The sequence below is a fragment of the Saccostrea cucullata genome, unplaced genomic scaffold (assembly GCF_032062105.1).
Source record: "Saccostrea cucullata isolate Sc308-1 unplaced genomic scaffold, CSIRO_AGI_Scuc_v1 ctg3908, whole genome shotgun sequence".
Lineage (NCBI taxonomy): Eukaryota > Metazoa > Mollusca > Bivalvia > Ostreida > Ostreidae > Saccostrea > Saccostrea cuccullata.
In genome coordinates this window covers 30245-49268 of record NW_026931694.1, presented here as the reverse complement: position 1 = coordinate 49268, position 19024 = coordinate 30245, and the positions used below count along the sequence as shown (strand labels likewise).

The 19024-nt window shown below is 34.6% G+C and overlaps 2 protein-coding genes across 2 annotated transcripts; both read left to right on the top strand.

The window, feature by feature from the left end:
• The first annotated feature begins 11003 nt into the window (after positions 1-11003).
• On the top strand, positions 11004-14398 carry LOC134233300 (uncharacterized). Its single transcript, XM_062715271.1, has 5 exons — positions 11004-11152; positions 11541-11684; positions 13542-13635; positions 13776-13946; positions 14354-14398. The coding sequence occupies exons 2-5, from the start codon at positions 11653-11655 to the stop codon at positions 14396-14398; spliced, it is 342 nt and encodes a 113-aa protein (XP_062571255.1). The 5' UTR covers positions 11004-11152; positions 11541-11652.
• Positions 14399-14499: 101 nt separating this feature from the next.
• LOC134233306 (uncharacterized) lies at positions 14500-19016 on the top strand. Its single transcript, XM_062715275.1, has 2 exons — positions 14500-14655; positions 18293-19016. The coding sequence occupies exons 1-2, from the start codon at positions 14601-14603 to the stop codon at positions 18865-18867; spliced, it is 630 nt and encodes a 209-aa protein (XP_062571259.1). The 5' UTR covers positions 14500-14600; the 3' UTR covers positions 18868-19016.
• Positions 19017-19024: the final 8 nt, after the last annotated feature.

Sequence of the window (19024 nt, the reverse complement as noted above, 5' to 3'; positions counted from 1 at the left end):
CTCCATTGGTTTCCAACCAAACAGGATGGGATTTGGAACATAGATAGATATAATGGACTACTACAAGAAAGGTATGGTCACCATGCACATGCGCACGTGCGTGCACGTGCGCTGCAATCTAACTGGCTGAAACTTTTAACAGGTATAACGCCCTTGGTTTTTTAACCATATGGGGTGGGATTTAGAACAGAGATAGATGTAATGATCTTCTACAAGAAGGTATGGTCACCGTGCTCATGTATGCACGTGCGTGCACGTGAAATGAACAAAATCAAAAATACATTTGAATGAGCGTATTTTAATTACTTTTGGATTAAATACTTTAATTTTTAGTTTATTAAAATATATGGATTGTGTAGACAAAATGATATGGTCATTACGCACAAGCATGCGCATGCATGCAATGCTAAAATTGAATGAACTTGGTACACATCTGGGTAAACGTTGTTAAAGTCTGAAATGCATAGAGTTTGTCTTATTTAATGAAGCTTACAGGGGATATGGCTCAAAAAGAGAGTTGGGGAGCGTTTGGGGAACATCTGTAACGGTCCCCGTTACAATTAGCACTAGTTTACTAATATACACTTGGCGATGCATTCATGTCCTATAGACATATTTCTAGTTAAATCCTTAGCTAAATCATAGTGTTGAACCTAATAAATTCTTCCGATTTGATACTGTATATGCTCAGAAAAAATAAGGCTGAACATATCCATTCATTCAGACAAGTCAAGGTTACTGACAGAGAAACTGTAAATTCGCTACAGTATTTGTACCTGTGAAACATTGTTGATACATGTATAATGCAGGGTGGGACATGACCTTGACTCAAGTTCAAGGTCACTAAAGATAAGATGTTTTGGCTGGATTCATGGACTAAAAGAATATATAAACAAGAGGCACATGGGCCACATCGCTCACCTGAGAAGCTTTGACCATTCTGTTCTTTACCAGATTTCCTCCTTGTAATACATAATGAATCCCCACCCTACCCCACTGATCATAAGTTAGACATTTTGAAATCTACACTACCCAAGGATACTTCCATGTGCACATAAGTTTCAGCTATTCTGGCCCAGTGATTCTTGAGAAGAAGATTTTCAAAGATTTTTTATCTAAATATTTCTATGTAAAACTTTGATTCCCCATTGTATGTGGCCCTGCCCTTCCCCCGGAGGTCATGATTTGAACAATTTAAAATCTACACTACCCCAGGATGCTTCCACATAAGTTTCAGCTTTTCTGGCCCAGTGGTTCTTGAGAAGAAGATTTTCAAAGATTTTTCCTATATATTTCTATGTAAAACTTTGATTCCCCATTGTGGCCCCGTCCTTCCCCTGGAGGTCATGATTTGAACAATTTAAAATCTACACTATACCAGGATGGTTCCACATAAGTTTCAGCTTTTCTGGCCCAGTGGTTCTTGAGAAGAAGATTTTCAAAGATTTTTCCCTTATATTTCTATGTAAAACTTTGATTCCCCATTGTGGCCCCGCCCGTCCCCCGGGGGTCATGATTTGAACAATTTAAAATCTACACTACCCCAGGATGCTTCCACATAAGTTTCAGCTTTTCTGGCCCAGTGGTTCTTGAGAAGAAGATTTTTTAATGACCCCACCCTATTTTTGTCTTTTCTTGATTATCTCCCCTTGTGAGGGGACTTGGCCCTTTATTTTAACAATTTAAACTCCCCTTTACCCAAGAATGCTTTGTACCAAGTTTGGTCAAAATTGGCCCAGTGGTTCTTGAGAAGAAGTCGAAAATGTGAAAAGTTTACAGACGGACAGACAGACGGACGGACGACGGACAAAATGTGATCAGAAAAGCTCACTTGAGCCTTCGGCTCAGGTGAGCTAAAAACATGTGTATACTTTTCCAGTCGGTAATACACATACCGTATGATCCCTATTAACCACCCCTCCCCCCATAAGCGCCCCATAGGTCTTTTTTCAATTATTAGAAAACAAGGGCCCCCTCTACAGTGATTAAAATCATCTAGAATCGTATCAAAAGTCTGCCAAAATTTGAACAAAAAGAAAATGTAACTTGTCTATTATCCAATTTCTCAATGGAAAATGAATCATATCGCATAAATTGGGTGGATTATCCTCACTTAAAGTAAAGTTCGACATTATTTTATCTGTTCTTTAAAATTTTTGAAGTATAAGAATGACATTAAATATTAATATGAAGAGAATACCAAAATAACCGCCTCCTTTTCGAAATTTTCTAAGCGCCTGGGGCGGTTAATAGGGATTATACGGTATAAGATTTTTATAACAGAGTTTGTCATTGCTTGACGCAAGGTCATTTAGAAAGTTCAAGGTCACATACATTCCTTTAGTGTTTTTCATGGTGAAACATTGTAAGTTTCTTCCTTTACAAGCCTCTAGGTTGCTTACTTGTATAACTTTATAATGTGGCTTGACCTAGACTCAAGGTACGTCTTCCTATCCGTAGCTCCAACGGAAGACCTATTCGTTGCTTTGCAACGAGCTCGGCTCTAGTTTATTTATTTATTGCAAAGTCGTCCCTGGACTAGTGCTACGGTCAATGGGCCAATTTCGAACCCTGCGTGGTGAGAGTTTGTCCCGAGACACAGTTAGATTATTCTAAGTAGCACCTATATAAAATCATACCGATTAATCAACATCACTACAATATGAGGACCTTAAAATAGGATAAGACATTCTCCAGCAGTTAGCCATTAAATTGTTTTTGATCATGTTGATGTCGTCAGTCAAATTAATGTTCTTGATTCCCACTTTTCACGTTATCAGGTTATGACTGACTTAATTAGTGCTTCGTGATACCAAAACAATACATTTTCAAAATATAGTATTACCTATAATTTTGACTTTAGGTTGAATTCGCCAATTTCACACTGCACGCATGCATCAGCTTCAGGATGTCGATCGCCGTTCCGGCTACTTTCGTTATTTCCAACCAATGAAAATTGTCCTTACTTTACTGAAGTACTGTTGCGTCATATTGCACGCATCGCTGAATTGTAGAACACACATCACAAGATTTCGAATATACATCACAAGATTATCGAACATACATCACAAGATTTCGAACATACATCACAAGATTATAGAATATACATCACAAGATTTCGAATATACATCACAAGATTTCGAACATACATCACAAGATTATAGAATATACATCACAAGATTTCGAATATACATCACAAGATTTCGAACATGCATCACAAGATTATTGAATATACATCACAAGATATTGAACATACATCACAAGATTTTGAATACACATCACAAGATTTTGAATAATTTTATACATCACAAGATATTGAACATACATCACAAGATTTCGAACATACATCACAAGATTTCGAACATACATCACAAGATTTTGAATATACATCACAAGATTATCGAATATAGCAACGTTTGACATGCCATATAAGTAATTCTGGTAGAACTTTCTATCACGGTTGACAACTGTATGACAAATACTTTGCAGGTTACAAATAGATTTAGCTCAAAATACCTAATTTGAGCAAATAATAGGCAATAACTGTGTCTCCAGCATTGAAGCCACAACGGATTTGATGCTATCATATATTTTCTCACTAGTTAGGGGTATTCCTTACCAAATATCACTATAATGTTTATTCACCCAAAATGGTACCGACCTCCCCCAGTGGCTCATGGACTAATTTTTATTTATGGAAAAAGTGAAAAAAGTTTGAAATTATCACTTCCTCATTTTCTTTTTGGGTTAAGGTCACTTTGTCAACAGTGAGTATTTGAGAACCCCGCATGGTCGTACCTTAAATTTCCGGATTCAATACATAGGATGGACATGATGGAGCACTAGAAAATGCAGGATTTGGACAGTTAATTATACATTTTTTTGCTTGTCAGACTTTTGGGGGGAATTTGTACCCACCCCCAACTTTTGAAATCATGCATTGGTGACTATCCTACAATTGATGTAGTTTTGCCTGTTCATAAGAAGAATCAGGAGCAGGTCTAGTGCGTTATAAAAATTAATTTTTTTAAGCACCTTAAGTTCTAACATTAAATGAATTTCAGTCCATTCCCAAGGAACCCTTTCCTGTCCCCTCCAGAACTCCACGTGCTTTACTTCATATCTTAGGTCGATTATTTCTCTGTCCTTTACCTTCATTTTAAAAGATATCAAAGCTTGGAAGTGAAGACTAGAACCTTTTCAGAAACTTCCGGTTCCACTCTGAAACAAACAATATACTTCATTATTAAAGATTCAAACCAAAAATGGGTTAAATTATTATGCGCCCGAATCGATAGATCCGAGGCGTATATTGATTTTGTCCTGTCTGTCTGTCTGTTTGCGAGCTGCAGATCTGTAGCATTATGGTTTATATATTTGTCTTTGACCATAACGCTACAGATCCTGCAATGCAAAAAAGGTGCAATTTACGGCGTAATATTTTTTGCGCACTTCTGGTAAGAATTTCTCCACTTTCCAGCATCGGTCAATGAACTACCTTTCAACCCCTAATTCTGGGAACATTGTTTAACTATAATCTGTATATTTTATCCATCTCCCAACCCTTTATAGTCGTCTCAACAAGACTAGTGATAAGTTTGCTGGATTATTTGTAAGATTGCTGAAAATTCACTTCAAGCGAGTTTAATCCCCCCGTATATAGTAATCGGTATGTCCGTCCGTCCGTCTGTTACGCTTTGGGGTACCCATCTCTTATCCTCAACTCCTCTCATACCACTTAATGAAATTTGTTGAAACTTCACAGAATCTTTATTACATATTCAAGATATTGCCATTGTGACCTCATATTTTACTTTTTGATCGGACACATATTTTAGGTTTTCCAGAGCAAAACAATGACACTGCCATTTTTTCAATAATATTGAAGAATACCCATCTCTTATCCGCAACTCCTCCTACACCACTGCATAAAATTTAATGATACTTTCACAGATTCTTTATTAGTTAATGCCATTGTGCATCTCCTATTTTACTTCTTGATCTGATACTTATATTTAGTAAAGGTCTCTCCGACACAGACCCCTCTCCTGACATTATACATATACTGTAAAGAAAGAATCTCTTAAACGTTTTAAGAGCGGAAATGATACAAAAAATATCGGAATTCAGGTATTAAATATCCCTTATAGGTCATCACTGTTTTACCTTGTTTAATTACCTTGACTGTGTATGCAATCACATGTTTCAATAATCTGTACTTTCGTTTTGATTTTATAGGAAAACACGAGTAAGAAAAAATTTAAAATATACAGATGTTTCGTTTTGTGTACTAAACTAAACAATACCAAAAGAAAAATATATACCGTAACTTTATTGAGAAAAAATTATTTTTCACTTTACTTAAACAATTGAGAATTAATGTAATGGAATTAATGAGTCTCTAATTGTGATACTGCCTTCACGCTCATATTTGTTATGTTTGTATTAAATGATAAAAATGATCGTCCCCTCTCTTGGGTTGGGTCAACTTATGTATACATATGTAATTACAAGCTCTGATAATTTTTTGTTTTTGACAGAATGGCGGAAACTGATTATGATAGTTATTCTATAGTAGCATCAATAGACATTGGCACAACTCGTTCAAGCTATGCATTTGGATCTATATATAGCTTAAAGAAGGACCAGCCAGATATTTGCACCCCGACATGACATAAATATGTCATGATATCTAACATGACATCTACAACAGTCTTGTTAAACAATCAAAGTACTGAAAGTACTGTTAGACGGAGGCTTCATGTATGAGAGAACACAAAAGAAATATATTTGTCATACATAGCTGTATATATATAGAATATTATGAGGAATAATGCGTAGTTTTTTTTTCAATTCAACATTTTTTAAAATGATACTCCAATATTCATAAGGTTGTTGGGATATTATAATTTCATCTTTGTAATGTAAACTTCATCTTGATTAGAGTTCACTGTTATTTAGATCAAATACTTTCAATATTAAACACTTCAACGTAAGAAACAGTAATTGACTAGGCCTGGTTGACATAAAACTTTGACGGGCCCACTTTTTATCTCAGTCTCACTTAAGGAATATTTAGTGGAAAAGTGAGACTTAGATCAAAAGTGAGCTTGTCTAAGTTTTATGCCCCCAGGCCCGGTTTGATGAATGTAGGTCTAGTATGTTCTAGTCATGAGCCCACTGGCGGATTTGGAAGGGGCCCCAGGCCCCCTCCCTTTTGAGTCCAAAAAATACACAATATTTGATAAATGAATGTTTTAATTGTGGCTGTGGGCCCCTCCCCTGACCTCAAACTGGTTCCCCTTTTTCAGAATTTCTGGATTCAGCACTAGGCCTCAGCCAGTCAGGAGTTTCCATATTTCAAGATATCTTATTTATAGGTCACAGAGACCTACTGTTAACATAATTATGACATGTAAATCAAAATTTCTCGGCCTTATTGTAATAATGTTATGATATGAGCCAACATGGAAAAAGAACAAGCCAGATAATTGGACATGAACAACATAATATAGTACAGTTTGTCTTAAACCTTTGTGATACAAAATGGGGTGACCTAGCTTGAAAGCAACACAGATTTTTTTTTAAGTAATACAACTTCATTAACATGCAATAAATGCTCGTGCCAGAACACAATTTTTTTAGTGTAATAAAATATTATATGCTTTCTTACTTTATGTAAACAGAACAATAAAATTCATAAGACTTGCTATTTCAAAAGTTTTTGTTTTTGGAGAACTAGAGTATTGCTTACAATAACAAAGATATATCTTGACAAATTTGACAACTAATATTTCTGGAAGTATTAAATGTAGTATTTTATCATATGACAGATTTAACCCAAAAAATGTCTTTCTTTACTCGTATACCAGTGGAAATGGTTGTCCTTTTCAATTTATCTGTTTAAAACAATCATTAACAATGAGACATGATTACAAATTATGTAGAGAAAAAGTTATAAATATATAACTATGATTTCTGCTTTTCAGTAACTGTTAAAACAATCACTTTACCAGTAATGTAGGGTAAAAAAAATGACATGAATACCAATGATAAGAAATACATGTAATCTTGTATATAAAAAAATTATTAAAGTTTGAGATGTGAAAGAGGTAAAACACAAATATCAAATGCAAATAAGGATAAACGAAATGACAATAAGACAACTTATTTCAGAAGATATAATTTTTAATTATTAATCAGGATATAATGTGATAAATCATGTAAATCCTATGAACCAAGATTTGGGTTGTAACCAAGGGTCAAACGTAACAGATGCATATTGATCTCAGTATCAGAGTTGCCGTTTGTTTCTCTCCTATCTTATGTGAGGGTACGCCAAACACTCAAACCGCTTGTAGAAAGTGTAAATTTATTTTCATTTGTTTCCTAAAATTATACATATCAAATAAACAATTCAAAACTAGACTGTAAATATTCCTAAAGATAAAAATACTATATACATTTGTTTATTCATCGATCCTTGTCAGATTACAAACCTCACAAGAAACCTATTGACGCAAGCGTCAAAAATCGGCCGCAAATCAATTTATCGGTCCTTTCAAGAAGAAATTAGAAAAGGAATGAAAAATGAGATTACAAACAGCAATCAAGCACAAAAAATTCCAATAAAACTGAAATGCTTGATCTATTATTAAAATATCTTATATTTATCCCTGTGACATAAAACATTTGCATGCAACATTGCAGGATTTTCTTCAATACATAATACAGTACATTGCATAGTCATCTGCGTCTCCACACTTAGTTTGATACAGGCGAATTCTGGTGGAAGTTTTTACAATTAAATATATAACTAAAGTTTAAACTTATCTGTAACTAGAGATAGTTTTTTAGCAATTGATAAGTGGGGCTCCTCGATCACTCTCCGCGGATGTTAAAACCCCCCAAACTCCCTCTAGATCCGCCACTACATTTCTTCTCGTTCTTGGTTTGGTGTGAGAATCGGTGGGAAAAGGCTCGGCATATTGTAAAACGCGCTTTATCATCGTCTGTTGGAACAAAATCTCCTAATATTCTGTCTGGTAAAAAATTAACATTAAATCACCTTTTTTTTTTTTACATATTCCGTAGGAATTGTATTTATATACACGTCATTTTAAATATATTCGACAAATCCTGTTTATTGAGAAAAAGTAGAACTGTTTGTTTATACTTGTATGTGACGCGATCTTTGCTTTAGACTATGCCTATCCTTGCGGCCGGTGTACCAGTAAAACTCAGAGTCACTCTAAAAATAATTCCCAAGGTAATGAAAACAATTCCACCGATAGATGGTGCTTGGTGAATCCTCATTATTTATGTCATGGGCAAGACAATCCCAATACCCGGAGGCTGTCATACAGCCTCCGTCTAAAAAGAGAGAACTTGTGGACTTTGGCTATGAAGCAGAGGATCGGTATACAGAACTTAATGAAGAAGAAAAAAAGGAGGACTATTACTATTTCTATAGATTTAAAATTACACTTAATGACAAGATCAAGACATCTGTTGGTATTCCGGGGTAAAAAGTCAAAAGTAAAAATCTATAATTGTTTATAAACCAATAATAAGTGCAGACTTGAGCAATCAAAGTAAACACGATGCGTTTATTTCTGTAGCTCGCATTTTTTTAGAGTAGAGTAACCTCTCTCTTTCTTTGCAGAGATACATATGAATTTGTTTACAAATCTCTCTCTCTCTCTCTCTCATTTAAATTCGTAACTGCTTTATTAAAACCTGTAAGCTGGTTAGTGAGAGAGGACGCTTGTTTTAACTCTTTACATCATGGTTACGTCAGCTTTAGTATCCTTCCCCTTTGGCTTTTCTTTCATTTACAGACACTGACCTTGAGCACAACAATTCCAGATATTCATGGTAAAGAATTACCAGCAGTAGAAGTTTTCTCACATGCTATCAGATTCCTCAAAAATCGTTTATTGAGTGGATTTTAAAAAAGAACATTAGATGAAAATGTTAAAATGGAAATTTGTTGGATTTTGACAATTCCTGCAATTTGGGACAATCCTGGTAAACACTTCCTCAGAGAAGCTGCAAAAATAGTGAGTAGTTACAGTAAAACTCGTGTAGTGCGAACACGCGAATTCACCGATATAGCGAAGTTTGTTTGAATCCCCAACTATAAGTAGTAAGGGCGGACGTATACCCCCCCCCCCTAACAATGGGTGTCCATTGTGTTGGAGAACAATAGGAGAACAATGGGGTGACCCTGACCGAGATCTAGTTAACGATATGACCCTGACCGTATCGGTTACTGAGAATGAGCACGGGTATTTAAATGATGGTGAAATGGGATACAGGAGCACTTACACGAATGGATGAACACGGGTATTTAATTGTCAGAGTTGGGAGGGAGAGCAAGAGAAGGGCAACAAGTACTCTAAGACTTTGTCATAAAAAAAAATGTTGAGATTGCTCGCGCGTACCGCCGCCGGCCGGAAACCGTGGACTCCGGAGACCGAAGCTACCGGAAACCGTGGACTCCGGAGACCGAAGCTACCGGAGACCGTGGATTCCGGAACCCGCGGACTTCCGAACTATTTTAGATGATAAATCGTAAATTTTTGGACCAAATTGCGCAGACTTGCTTTAATTTGTGGGTTTTCTTGGGATATAGCATATAGTACCCCTGTACTCGCAAATCCTTTCATTACTGCAGAGGATGGCAACAGCACACATTCTCAGATCTTCTGAAAGCAAAGATGTGTTCCCAGGCAATCAACCATACGATTTTACGGTCATATTACCAAAATGGTTGGTGTTTACGGACCAATGGACTGTAGAACTAAGCGAATTCTATGTCAAGGGCATTGCCAAAACCACAAAGAAAGAGCTCTTTATCTACTGCGACGACCCCGTGGGGACCCGGGTTAGAATAGGTCCTCAGTATCGCCTGCTTGTCGTAAAAGGCGACTAAATGGGGCGGTCCTTCGGATGAGACCGTATAAACCGAGGCCCCGTGTCACAGCAGGTGTGGCACGATAAAGATCCCTCCCTGCTCAATGGCCCTGAGTGCCAAGCATAGGCCTAAATTTGCAGCCCTTCACCGGCAATGTTGACGTCTCCATATCAGGGAAATATTCTGGAGAGGGACGTTAAACAGTATACAATCAATCAATCTACTGCGACGTCTGTGACACAGTGTCCGTGGTGAGCCAACAGTACAGACCATTACTGAGGCATATTGTTTTGGAGCCTAACAGGAATCAAATCTTCACGAGACCATTCCAAATGCCACTGCGAATCCAAGAGTTTGAAAAAATTCACATAGAAATCAGAGATAAAGACAATGAACCAGCTACATTTTTGAACGGAGAGGTCGTACTAACTCTGAATTTTCGATTGTCAGCCATAGGTAATCAATCGTACTTCATCTACTTAAAAGGATATTCGTTAAGACGCGTCCTTCATTCGTGTTTCCGACTATGGCATGTCAAACGTTGCTATATTCGATAATCTTGTGATGTATGTTCGAAATCTTGTGATGTATGTTCGAAATCTTGTGATGTATATTCAAAATCTTGTGATGTATGTTCGAAATCTTGTGATGTATATTCAAAATCTTTTGATGTATATTCAAAATCTTGTGATGTATGTTCGAATATCTTGTGATGTATATTCGAAATCTTGTGATGTTTATTCTATAATCTTGTGATGTATATTCTATAATCTTGTGATGTATATTCAATATCTTGTGATGTATATTCGAAATCTTGTGATGTATATTCTATAATCTTGTGATATATGTTCAAAATCTTGTGATTTATATTTAATATCTTGTGATGCATATTCGAAATCTTGTGATGTATGTTCAATAATCTTGTGATGTTTGTTCAATAATCTTGTGATGTATATTCGAAATCTTGTGATGTGTGTTCTACAATTCAGTGATGCGTGCAATATGACGCAACAGTTTTATAAGAAAGTAAGGACAATTTTCATTGGTTAGAAATAACGAAAGTAGCTGGAGCGATTGGGGAAAACTATGCAGCAGAAAAAACAGTCAGTCAGTTTGTTTATTACAGCACTAATTACGAGATACACGAATGTTGACCCTGGTGACATGATGGAGATATTTCGGCCTGCTAGGGAAAATACTCAGTAAACGTAGGTATATTGACAAAATTTGTAGGTACTTGTAACGATATGTGACGATGCTGCATTGTCAGATATTTATACATAACGTTACATGCTAAAAAGTTAAATCTCGTCGTAATTAATCAATATAGCAGAAGAATAATGAAGAGTAAATACTACAAAAACTGTGCAATTTGTAACAAGGTTAATTTTTGTTTAACAGGTGTTTTTATTACATTTTATTTCGTATTATTACTACCAAGTACTGCTACCGTTTGTTAATGTTATGCACATGGTTATCTTGTACTTGCAAGTAAATGTAACATTTAATAAAATATTGAAAAAATAAGTCATTTAGGCTATGATTTGATAATAACATGCCAAATGAACATATTTTGCTTTTTAATTCTCCTTCACTCAGTCTTTGTATAATATATTTTTAGACGAGCTGATCGCCAACCAGGAGATCAGAATGATATCATCTGCTCCTGCCACTTTAAGGATGGTAAGAAGGAGGGGGACCCTGCATATTTTGCATGGAATGAAGGAAAGGCCATGGATTTCTCTGATCCTGAATGTACAAAAAGGTGAAATTATTTTTCAAAATATGACCGACATCTTGTTTTTGGATGGTGGGTGGGTGGAGTTTAATACGTAATATCGCGATTACCTCGCAGTTATCTAACTTACTGCCGCTCTTTTGCGGGGGAGTCGAGTAAGCTCAAATTTCACGAGATTACCGGGGCACATGACATTGTTTACAGTAGTAACAATCGAATGATTTGAACAATTTTATGCCGAAAGTACAATGTATTGCCAAGAATTGAATTCCAAATAGTAGATTGTCAAATAAGGAAAGTTTAGATTATTTTATCAGGTGTAAAATGCCACGATTTTCAATGAAAATTTAATAAGAAGAGCCCGCTTAGTTAAACATATAGTAAAAAATGTAACATTTAAGGATTAGCTCCTCTCAAAAATTAATTAGGCTGGTTCAGCGATTGTTAAGGAAGGTATTCCACCAGGATTTTTTAGTTATCTGTCCTTATAAATTCTACAGTGATCGATCTTGCATTGTATTCAATAACACATTTGCCCCCAGACAACAGACGTTCCCTACCTCCATCGCGAAAGAGTTCCACTAAGTTAAGTAATCGCGATATCAAGTATTGAGAATATTTTACTAAAAATCTTTAAAAGGATACATGTATAAACAGAGTAGCTTACAACTGAATAAACAAGATGTGTTTGTAACACACTGATGCCCCCTTATGGCAACATAGCAAAGATTAAGCTTTTCTTAAATGCAAATTTAATTAATTGGTACCAAAAGTAGGGTATTCTCACTGGGAAACAATTGTGAAATTTGAAAGTAAGCTAATGTTAAAGTTTTTCATTAAGTACAAAAATCTCCAAGGTCAAGGTCAAAAGGTCAATGTAATTAGTATCAAATGAAAGGTCTTAACACATAAAATACTTATGTAGAGCATGAAAGCCCTAGCCCTAACCATTCAGAAGTTATGGTCAACGTTCAATTTCTTAAAAAGTAGGTCAAACTCCAAGGTCAAGGTCAAAGGGTCAAAATTATTGTTATAAAATGAAAGGTCTTTTCATTAGGATCAAATATGTAAAGTATGAAAGCACTAGCCTTAACTCTTTAAAAGTTATGGTCAAGGTTTGCTTTTTTTAAAGTAGGTCAGTCTCAAAGATCAAGGTCAAAAGGTCCAAGTTCTTGGTATCCAATGAAGGGTCTTCTCACAAGAATTACATATATGAAGTATGAAAGCCTTACAAGGTCAAGGTCAAAGGGTCAAGGTTGTTGGTATTCAGTGAAAGGTCTTTTAACAAACATAACATATGTGAGGTATAAATGTCCTGGTGTCTACTGTTCAAAAGATATGGCCAAAGTAAAATTTTAAAATTTTCACGTAAAAGTAAGTGGGTCAATCTCAAAGGTCAAGGTCAAAGGGTCCAAGTTCTTGGTATCCAATGAAGGGTCTTCTCACAAGAATTACATATATGAAGTATGAAAGCCCTATCCCTTACCGTTCAAAAGTTATGGCCAAGGTTAAAGTTTTTTCACTAGTACGAAAATCTACAAGGTCAAAGGGTCAAGGTTGTTGGTATTCAGTGAAAGGTCTTTTAACAAACATATGTGAAGTATAAATGTCCTAGTGTCTACTGTTCAAAAGATATGGCCAAAGTAAAATTTTTAAATTTTCATGTAAAAGTGGGTCAGAATCCAAGGTCAAAAGGTCAAATTTGGTGGTACCTAAAGAAAGATCTTGTCACAAGAAATATACATATGAAATATGAAAGTCATAGCTCTACTAAATCAAAAGTTATGGACAAGGTTAAAGTTGTTGCGGACAAACAGAGAGACAGACAGACAGACAGACACGAAAAAAACAAAAAAATAATTCAAGTTTAATTATTTTACAAAGGAGGAAAAAACTCAAAAGTGAGGAGTCCCTGTCATCTTCACAGATGGACCAGTTGCAGATTCCACAAGCACCAAAATGTCAGGATCAAGAAAAAGTAAAGCTCATTTAAAACACCATTGATGACAAATGACCAACACTAAAACATTTTCAATAATTCTTAAATTTAATAATATAACAGTTCTTTTAACTGTACATCGAATTACACTGTACTCATGATTTACAATATATTTTCAGTTGATATCAGAGCACAACTACTCAGCATCCTTCACATTTAACTGTACTCAAGAGATGCAGCACCTCTCAACAGAAATACAACAACTGGAAAAGGAATTGCTTGCCCTAAAAATAGAGTCTAGTAAAAGGAAGCTAATGTCAATTCATGATAATAAAGACAACAAAGAGAAGGTACATTTAAAGGAATTCCAATTGTGATTTCCTTTTTCCTAACAATTTCAGTAAAACTTGTTGCCGTTGAGGGATGAACATCTTAGATTGACTGTTATGTTAACATATTTTGTTATTAACGTTGAGTTCATAATATGTAATTTAAAATAACAGAGAAAAAAATCATTTAATTTGCTCTTTGGGTGAAGAATATCTAAAATTTTCTCTGTATAAACCATGTTTTACTCTATGACAACAATTATCAGAACACTAAATGTCTCATTTTAACAGTTTTTAAATAAATGCATAATATGGATAGTAGCAAACCTGACTGTGACTAATATTGTTATTACTTGAAACTAATTTATTTACAATCTTTTCAGTTTTTGGAAATATTTTAATCAGTATTAAAACAAATTTATTTTCAGATGCTTTTGTATACATCCCTACAGTATGACATATTCGAAATCTAAAGTAAGTTTGTTACAACGATTTGAACTCGATTATTATAATGGCTGGACTCCTTCAATGAAAACAGCTAGAGGACCAACTGCTCATTGTACTTAAGTGAAGTTAAAACTCAATCTGCGGGACACTGACTTGGCTCATAGATTCTGTGTCAGTCAACCAACAGTTTTGAACATCTTTCATACCCTTGTTCATGCACTACACAAGATGCTGTCTGATGGCGTAGTCAATGAATGTTTTCCAAGTCAGCTAAAATGCAAAGGTTTGTTTTAAAATTTATCATAATGACTTGCAAAAATTTTATGCAGTTAAAGAGCTAAAGCCACGAACTATCAATATCTGCCTTTAATTTTAGACAAAATTTAAGTTTGAAATCACAAAGCCTATCATATGTCATTTTGTAATACACAATGTCATGGTGCGCTACAAATAATTTTTTGGCACACAGGCCACCGTCATTAGCACATGCGCAGAGACAAATATACTTATGTAGTTAAAAAATGCTTAAAAAACGCCGATTTTACGGCAGTTATTCCGAAATTTGAATTTGGCCACACTCAAGTACCCTTTCCAAACTTTTCATGCATAAAAATATTACATAAATGCACCTTTATGCAAAATATCTTAGAGGTACTCGCGTGTGGCCAATATGAATTTTACAATTTAAGAACGTTGAGCTTTCAGAAGTTGAAGCAAGGTCCTCCCTTTTAATAGTAATTATAAGTTAATCATATGCGTAAATACCCTAAATTAGTTATTAGTATATCAAATTTATTCTTGATAATTATATAATCCCCAATTTGTCAATAATATTTTAATAGAATTTCTTAAATTGCCATTTAATATATGTTCTTTCATATAAAATTTAAAATGACGCTCTTTTTTTTCATGCTTACGTACATGATACCATGATGACGTCATAATATGACCGTGAGGCCTACTGAATCTGAGCAAAAATAATTTGAAGAAGTTTGTCAAAATAATTTCATAATTAGAAAAAAAGTGTTGAGAATTGATTTGTGCCGAGTTTCCAATTTGTTGCCAGCACTAGATGTTGAATGTTATACCTTGTTTCAAATCAAAGCCTAATCCGAAGTTTATATATCTAAAATGCATGCAACTCTATGACTCTGTATTCTAGGATACGTAAAAGAATAAATAGTTTGATTTGTTTACACACTGATAATTCAAATGAAGAAATATATGCCATTTATGAATATTATGCATTCAAGATTCAGTAAATATTAGTTAGCTAACATTATTTTAAAACTCTACGCTCTAAAACGCTTGCTCTCTCTCTCTCTTTCTCTCTCTCTCTCTCCGTAGCTTTTCCCTTCTTTATTAGCCCACCGAGGTATTACGATGTCTTAGAATTTTTTATTTGGACATCTAATTTACAAGATCAACTTACATATTTGACGACGTCCTTTATGAAGTGTAAGAACCATTTCATGAATACTAAAAATATTATACAATTCTGAAAAGAGCTTATTTATAGAGACAGTTTTTACGTTAATTTGATTTTTTGCGGAAGGGGGACTGGGAGGGCATACCTTTAAAAATGATACGACGCAGAATTTTTTTTCCCGAACGAAAAAAAGACAGAAAAATCTATTGCTAATCTAATAACTCTGAAACAGAATAACTCCGGATGATCTATCCGCACACGTATGTATACATTATAGAAGAAATACGTCTCGTAACTACTATAGAAACTGCGGTCAAATGTGTCCGAAATTCTGTAACATCTGAATGCATTATGAGTTAAATACCGAGATTACCTGATTGAAAAAAAAGGTATCAAATGTGTCCGAAATTCTGTAACATCTTAATGCATTTTGAGGTAAAAACCGAGGTTATCCGATCGAATAAAATAAAAAAAGGTGTCAGACTCACGATTTGCAAATATATGATTAAAAAAAAACAACATTGATCTTGAACCCTAATTTACTTTTAGTAGTAATTCTTAATCACATCTAGGGTGATCAGACATAACATGGATCGTACAGACTTAAGAAACAGGATAACTGAATTATCTATAGTTAGAAGAAAATCTCTGCGGAAGTGATGTGAAAGTGTTATTTGGGGATGACAATTATTAAAAATAAGTGTTAAAAAATTAAGCTTTTATTTTCACTACATTCTATATACATATCACCTATATATATCTACATATGATATTTATATATGAACGCGAATTGGGACATATATTTTTGTTACCTAGAATGCCCCTTCACTATGACTAGTAGTTAGGCTGGTTTCGCTTCAAATATAAAAAAAAACTGTGGCAAGGTAGTGATTTTCACGGATAAAGGAACAGGAAGAGAAAAAAAACGGCGATAAAAAAATCTTTTGAAAAAGTAGAGGAAGTGGTCGAAATATAATTCGTCGCATTCCCGGGTTGTACTATGTGCATGGCGATTTTAAATATTTTTTTTATAAACACACATGAGTGTGATATTGGAGACAAGCAACAATCCTTTGCTTATTAAAATACTTGATTTTTTTTTACAATAAACATAGGCGCAGATTTGTTTTAATGCAGTACACAATAATATAATTTAAGATGAAAGGATTAAAACGCCTTACGCCCCCCCCCCCCCAAGACAAAATAGAAGCGATAGCGATATAGAACATGAAAATTTTGCTTAAAGGACAAGATAAATACCTGAAAGAAAAAGAAAAAAAAATAAATTAAAATGCGTGTGATATCAATATTATCTAGCGGACTACGAAATACCTGGTAATATAACTAGAAAAACTCGAATTTAGAGCTACAATTTATATGTACTTTAAATCTTTGAAATCAAATTCATTTTACTTACAACCCCCTCCTTTTCTTTAAAACTTCACAAATTCTGCAATACATATATTTTATTGTCAAAATGCACGAATAAATCGGGGTTCGTCACATACACAAAAACATACGTACTCACTTTGATAATTCTATTTCTTTATAATAGGCCCAGATTCTTGTTAAGAAAGAGATTTAATAATTACTGCACCCGGCTTCACTTTTTATTTATCCAGTCACAAAATTTGAAAACTTTTCAGAATTTATTATTTTAGATAATAATTATGTTATATAATGCAGTGACATATGTCTAAAGTATTAAATACTTTTGAAACTACATCATTTAAAGAAAAAAAAACAATTGTAACGCTCGGATTTACAAAGGTAAGAAGTTACTGTAGAATGTTCTGTTGCAAAGGACTTTTTACGATGTTATGACGTTACGTTACAAATAATGACGTTCCTCATGTAATTTCATTCAAAACAATACCATACTGTTAAGTCTCTTCTTGAAAAAGTATAATAGATATCTAAAAAAGGAAAACAGTTCTGAAAAGCTACAAGTCTACACTATCTTTATTGAACTTCTCATTGATTTTTTAGTTAAGGCATATTTCGATGATTCGTGGCTTTAGCTCTTTATTGTATTCTTGAATGTTTGACTGTAAGGCCCAGAAAAAAAATATGTTTGTTTCCGCTTTCCCGACCTACCCTAATTTATAGTGCCGACCCTAAATATTTTTTTAATGCTTTTGTCCCATGATGTGCAAGATTTCATCCAGGGAATTATAGTCTCCAACTTTGCAAGCTTTTCAAGACCGAAAGAATTTTGGGTCACCTTTCTATTACATGTATCAGTTTAAGTCACAGAAATGCCTAAAAACACCATTTCTTTTGTCATTAATGTTAATTCTATACATGTTTTGATTTTTTGATTAAAGAAGCAAAAAAAAAATTTTTTTCAAAAAAAAAAAATTTTTGCCTACCTACCCTATATCTTTTCAGCCTGTAAGCGGAAACAAACATATATTTTTGGTAGGCCTAACACAATCTTTTTTACACAATTACAAATAATCAAATTAATTTTTTTCCAACTTTTTTTCAGGGTCTCTGCTAAAATCTTTTGAGGATTTTTCCTGTACTAGAGCATCCATGGATGCAATTGAAACAACCCAGGACATCCCAACACATATGGACAATCAGGCCATGGCCTACAGTATGTACAAAAGTCGCCATACTGTTAAAGCAGTGACTTGCATGGCTCCAAACGGTGCACTTACATTTTGCTTCATGCTGTACCCAGGTTCTACTTCTGATGTAGCTATTGTACGTCACAGCCAAATTTTACGAAAGTTCAAAGCTGGAGACCTTATTTTGGCGGACAAAGGTTTCACCATTCATGACCAGTTGCCCCAGGGTGTCTGCTTTAATATACCAGCTTTTTTATCGACACGAGGTCAGTTTACCAAACAAGAAGCAGCACTGTGTTACAAGATTGCTAAAGCACGTATTCATGCGGAAAGAGCCAACGAGAGGATAAAGAATTACAAGATTCTCCGTCACATCCCATCTACTTACAAGATTCTCCGTCACATCCCATCTACTTACAGACCAACAATATTTCAACTGTGTTCTTGTCTTGTAAACTTGCAAGCTCCACTTTTGAAAGAAATTACTTAAAGATACATGTACTTATTATAAATTTGCATTGGTGTGTGGCAGTATGTTTTTATTACAAGAATGTTTGGCAATTCCATTCTTCATTTGACAATATAATTTGGAAGAGGGTTTACTTATAATTTTAAATCTCTAGTTTCAAATATATTTACCTTTAAGG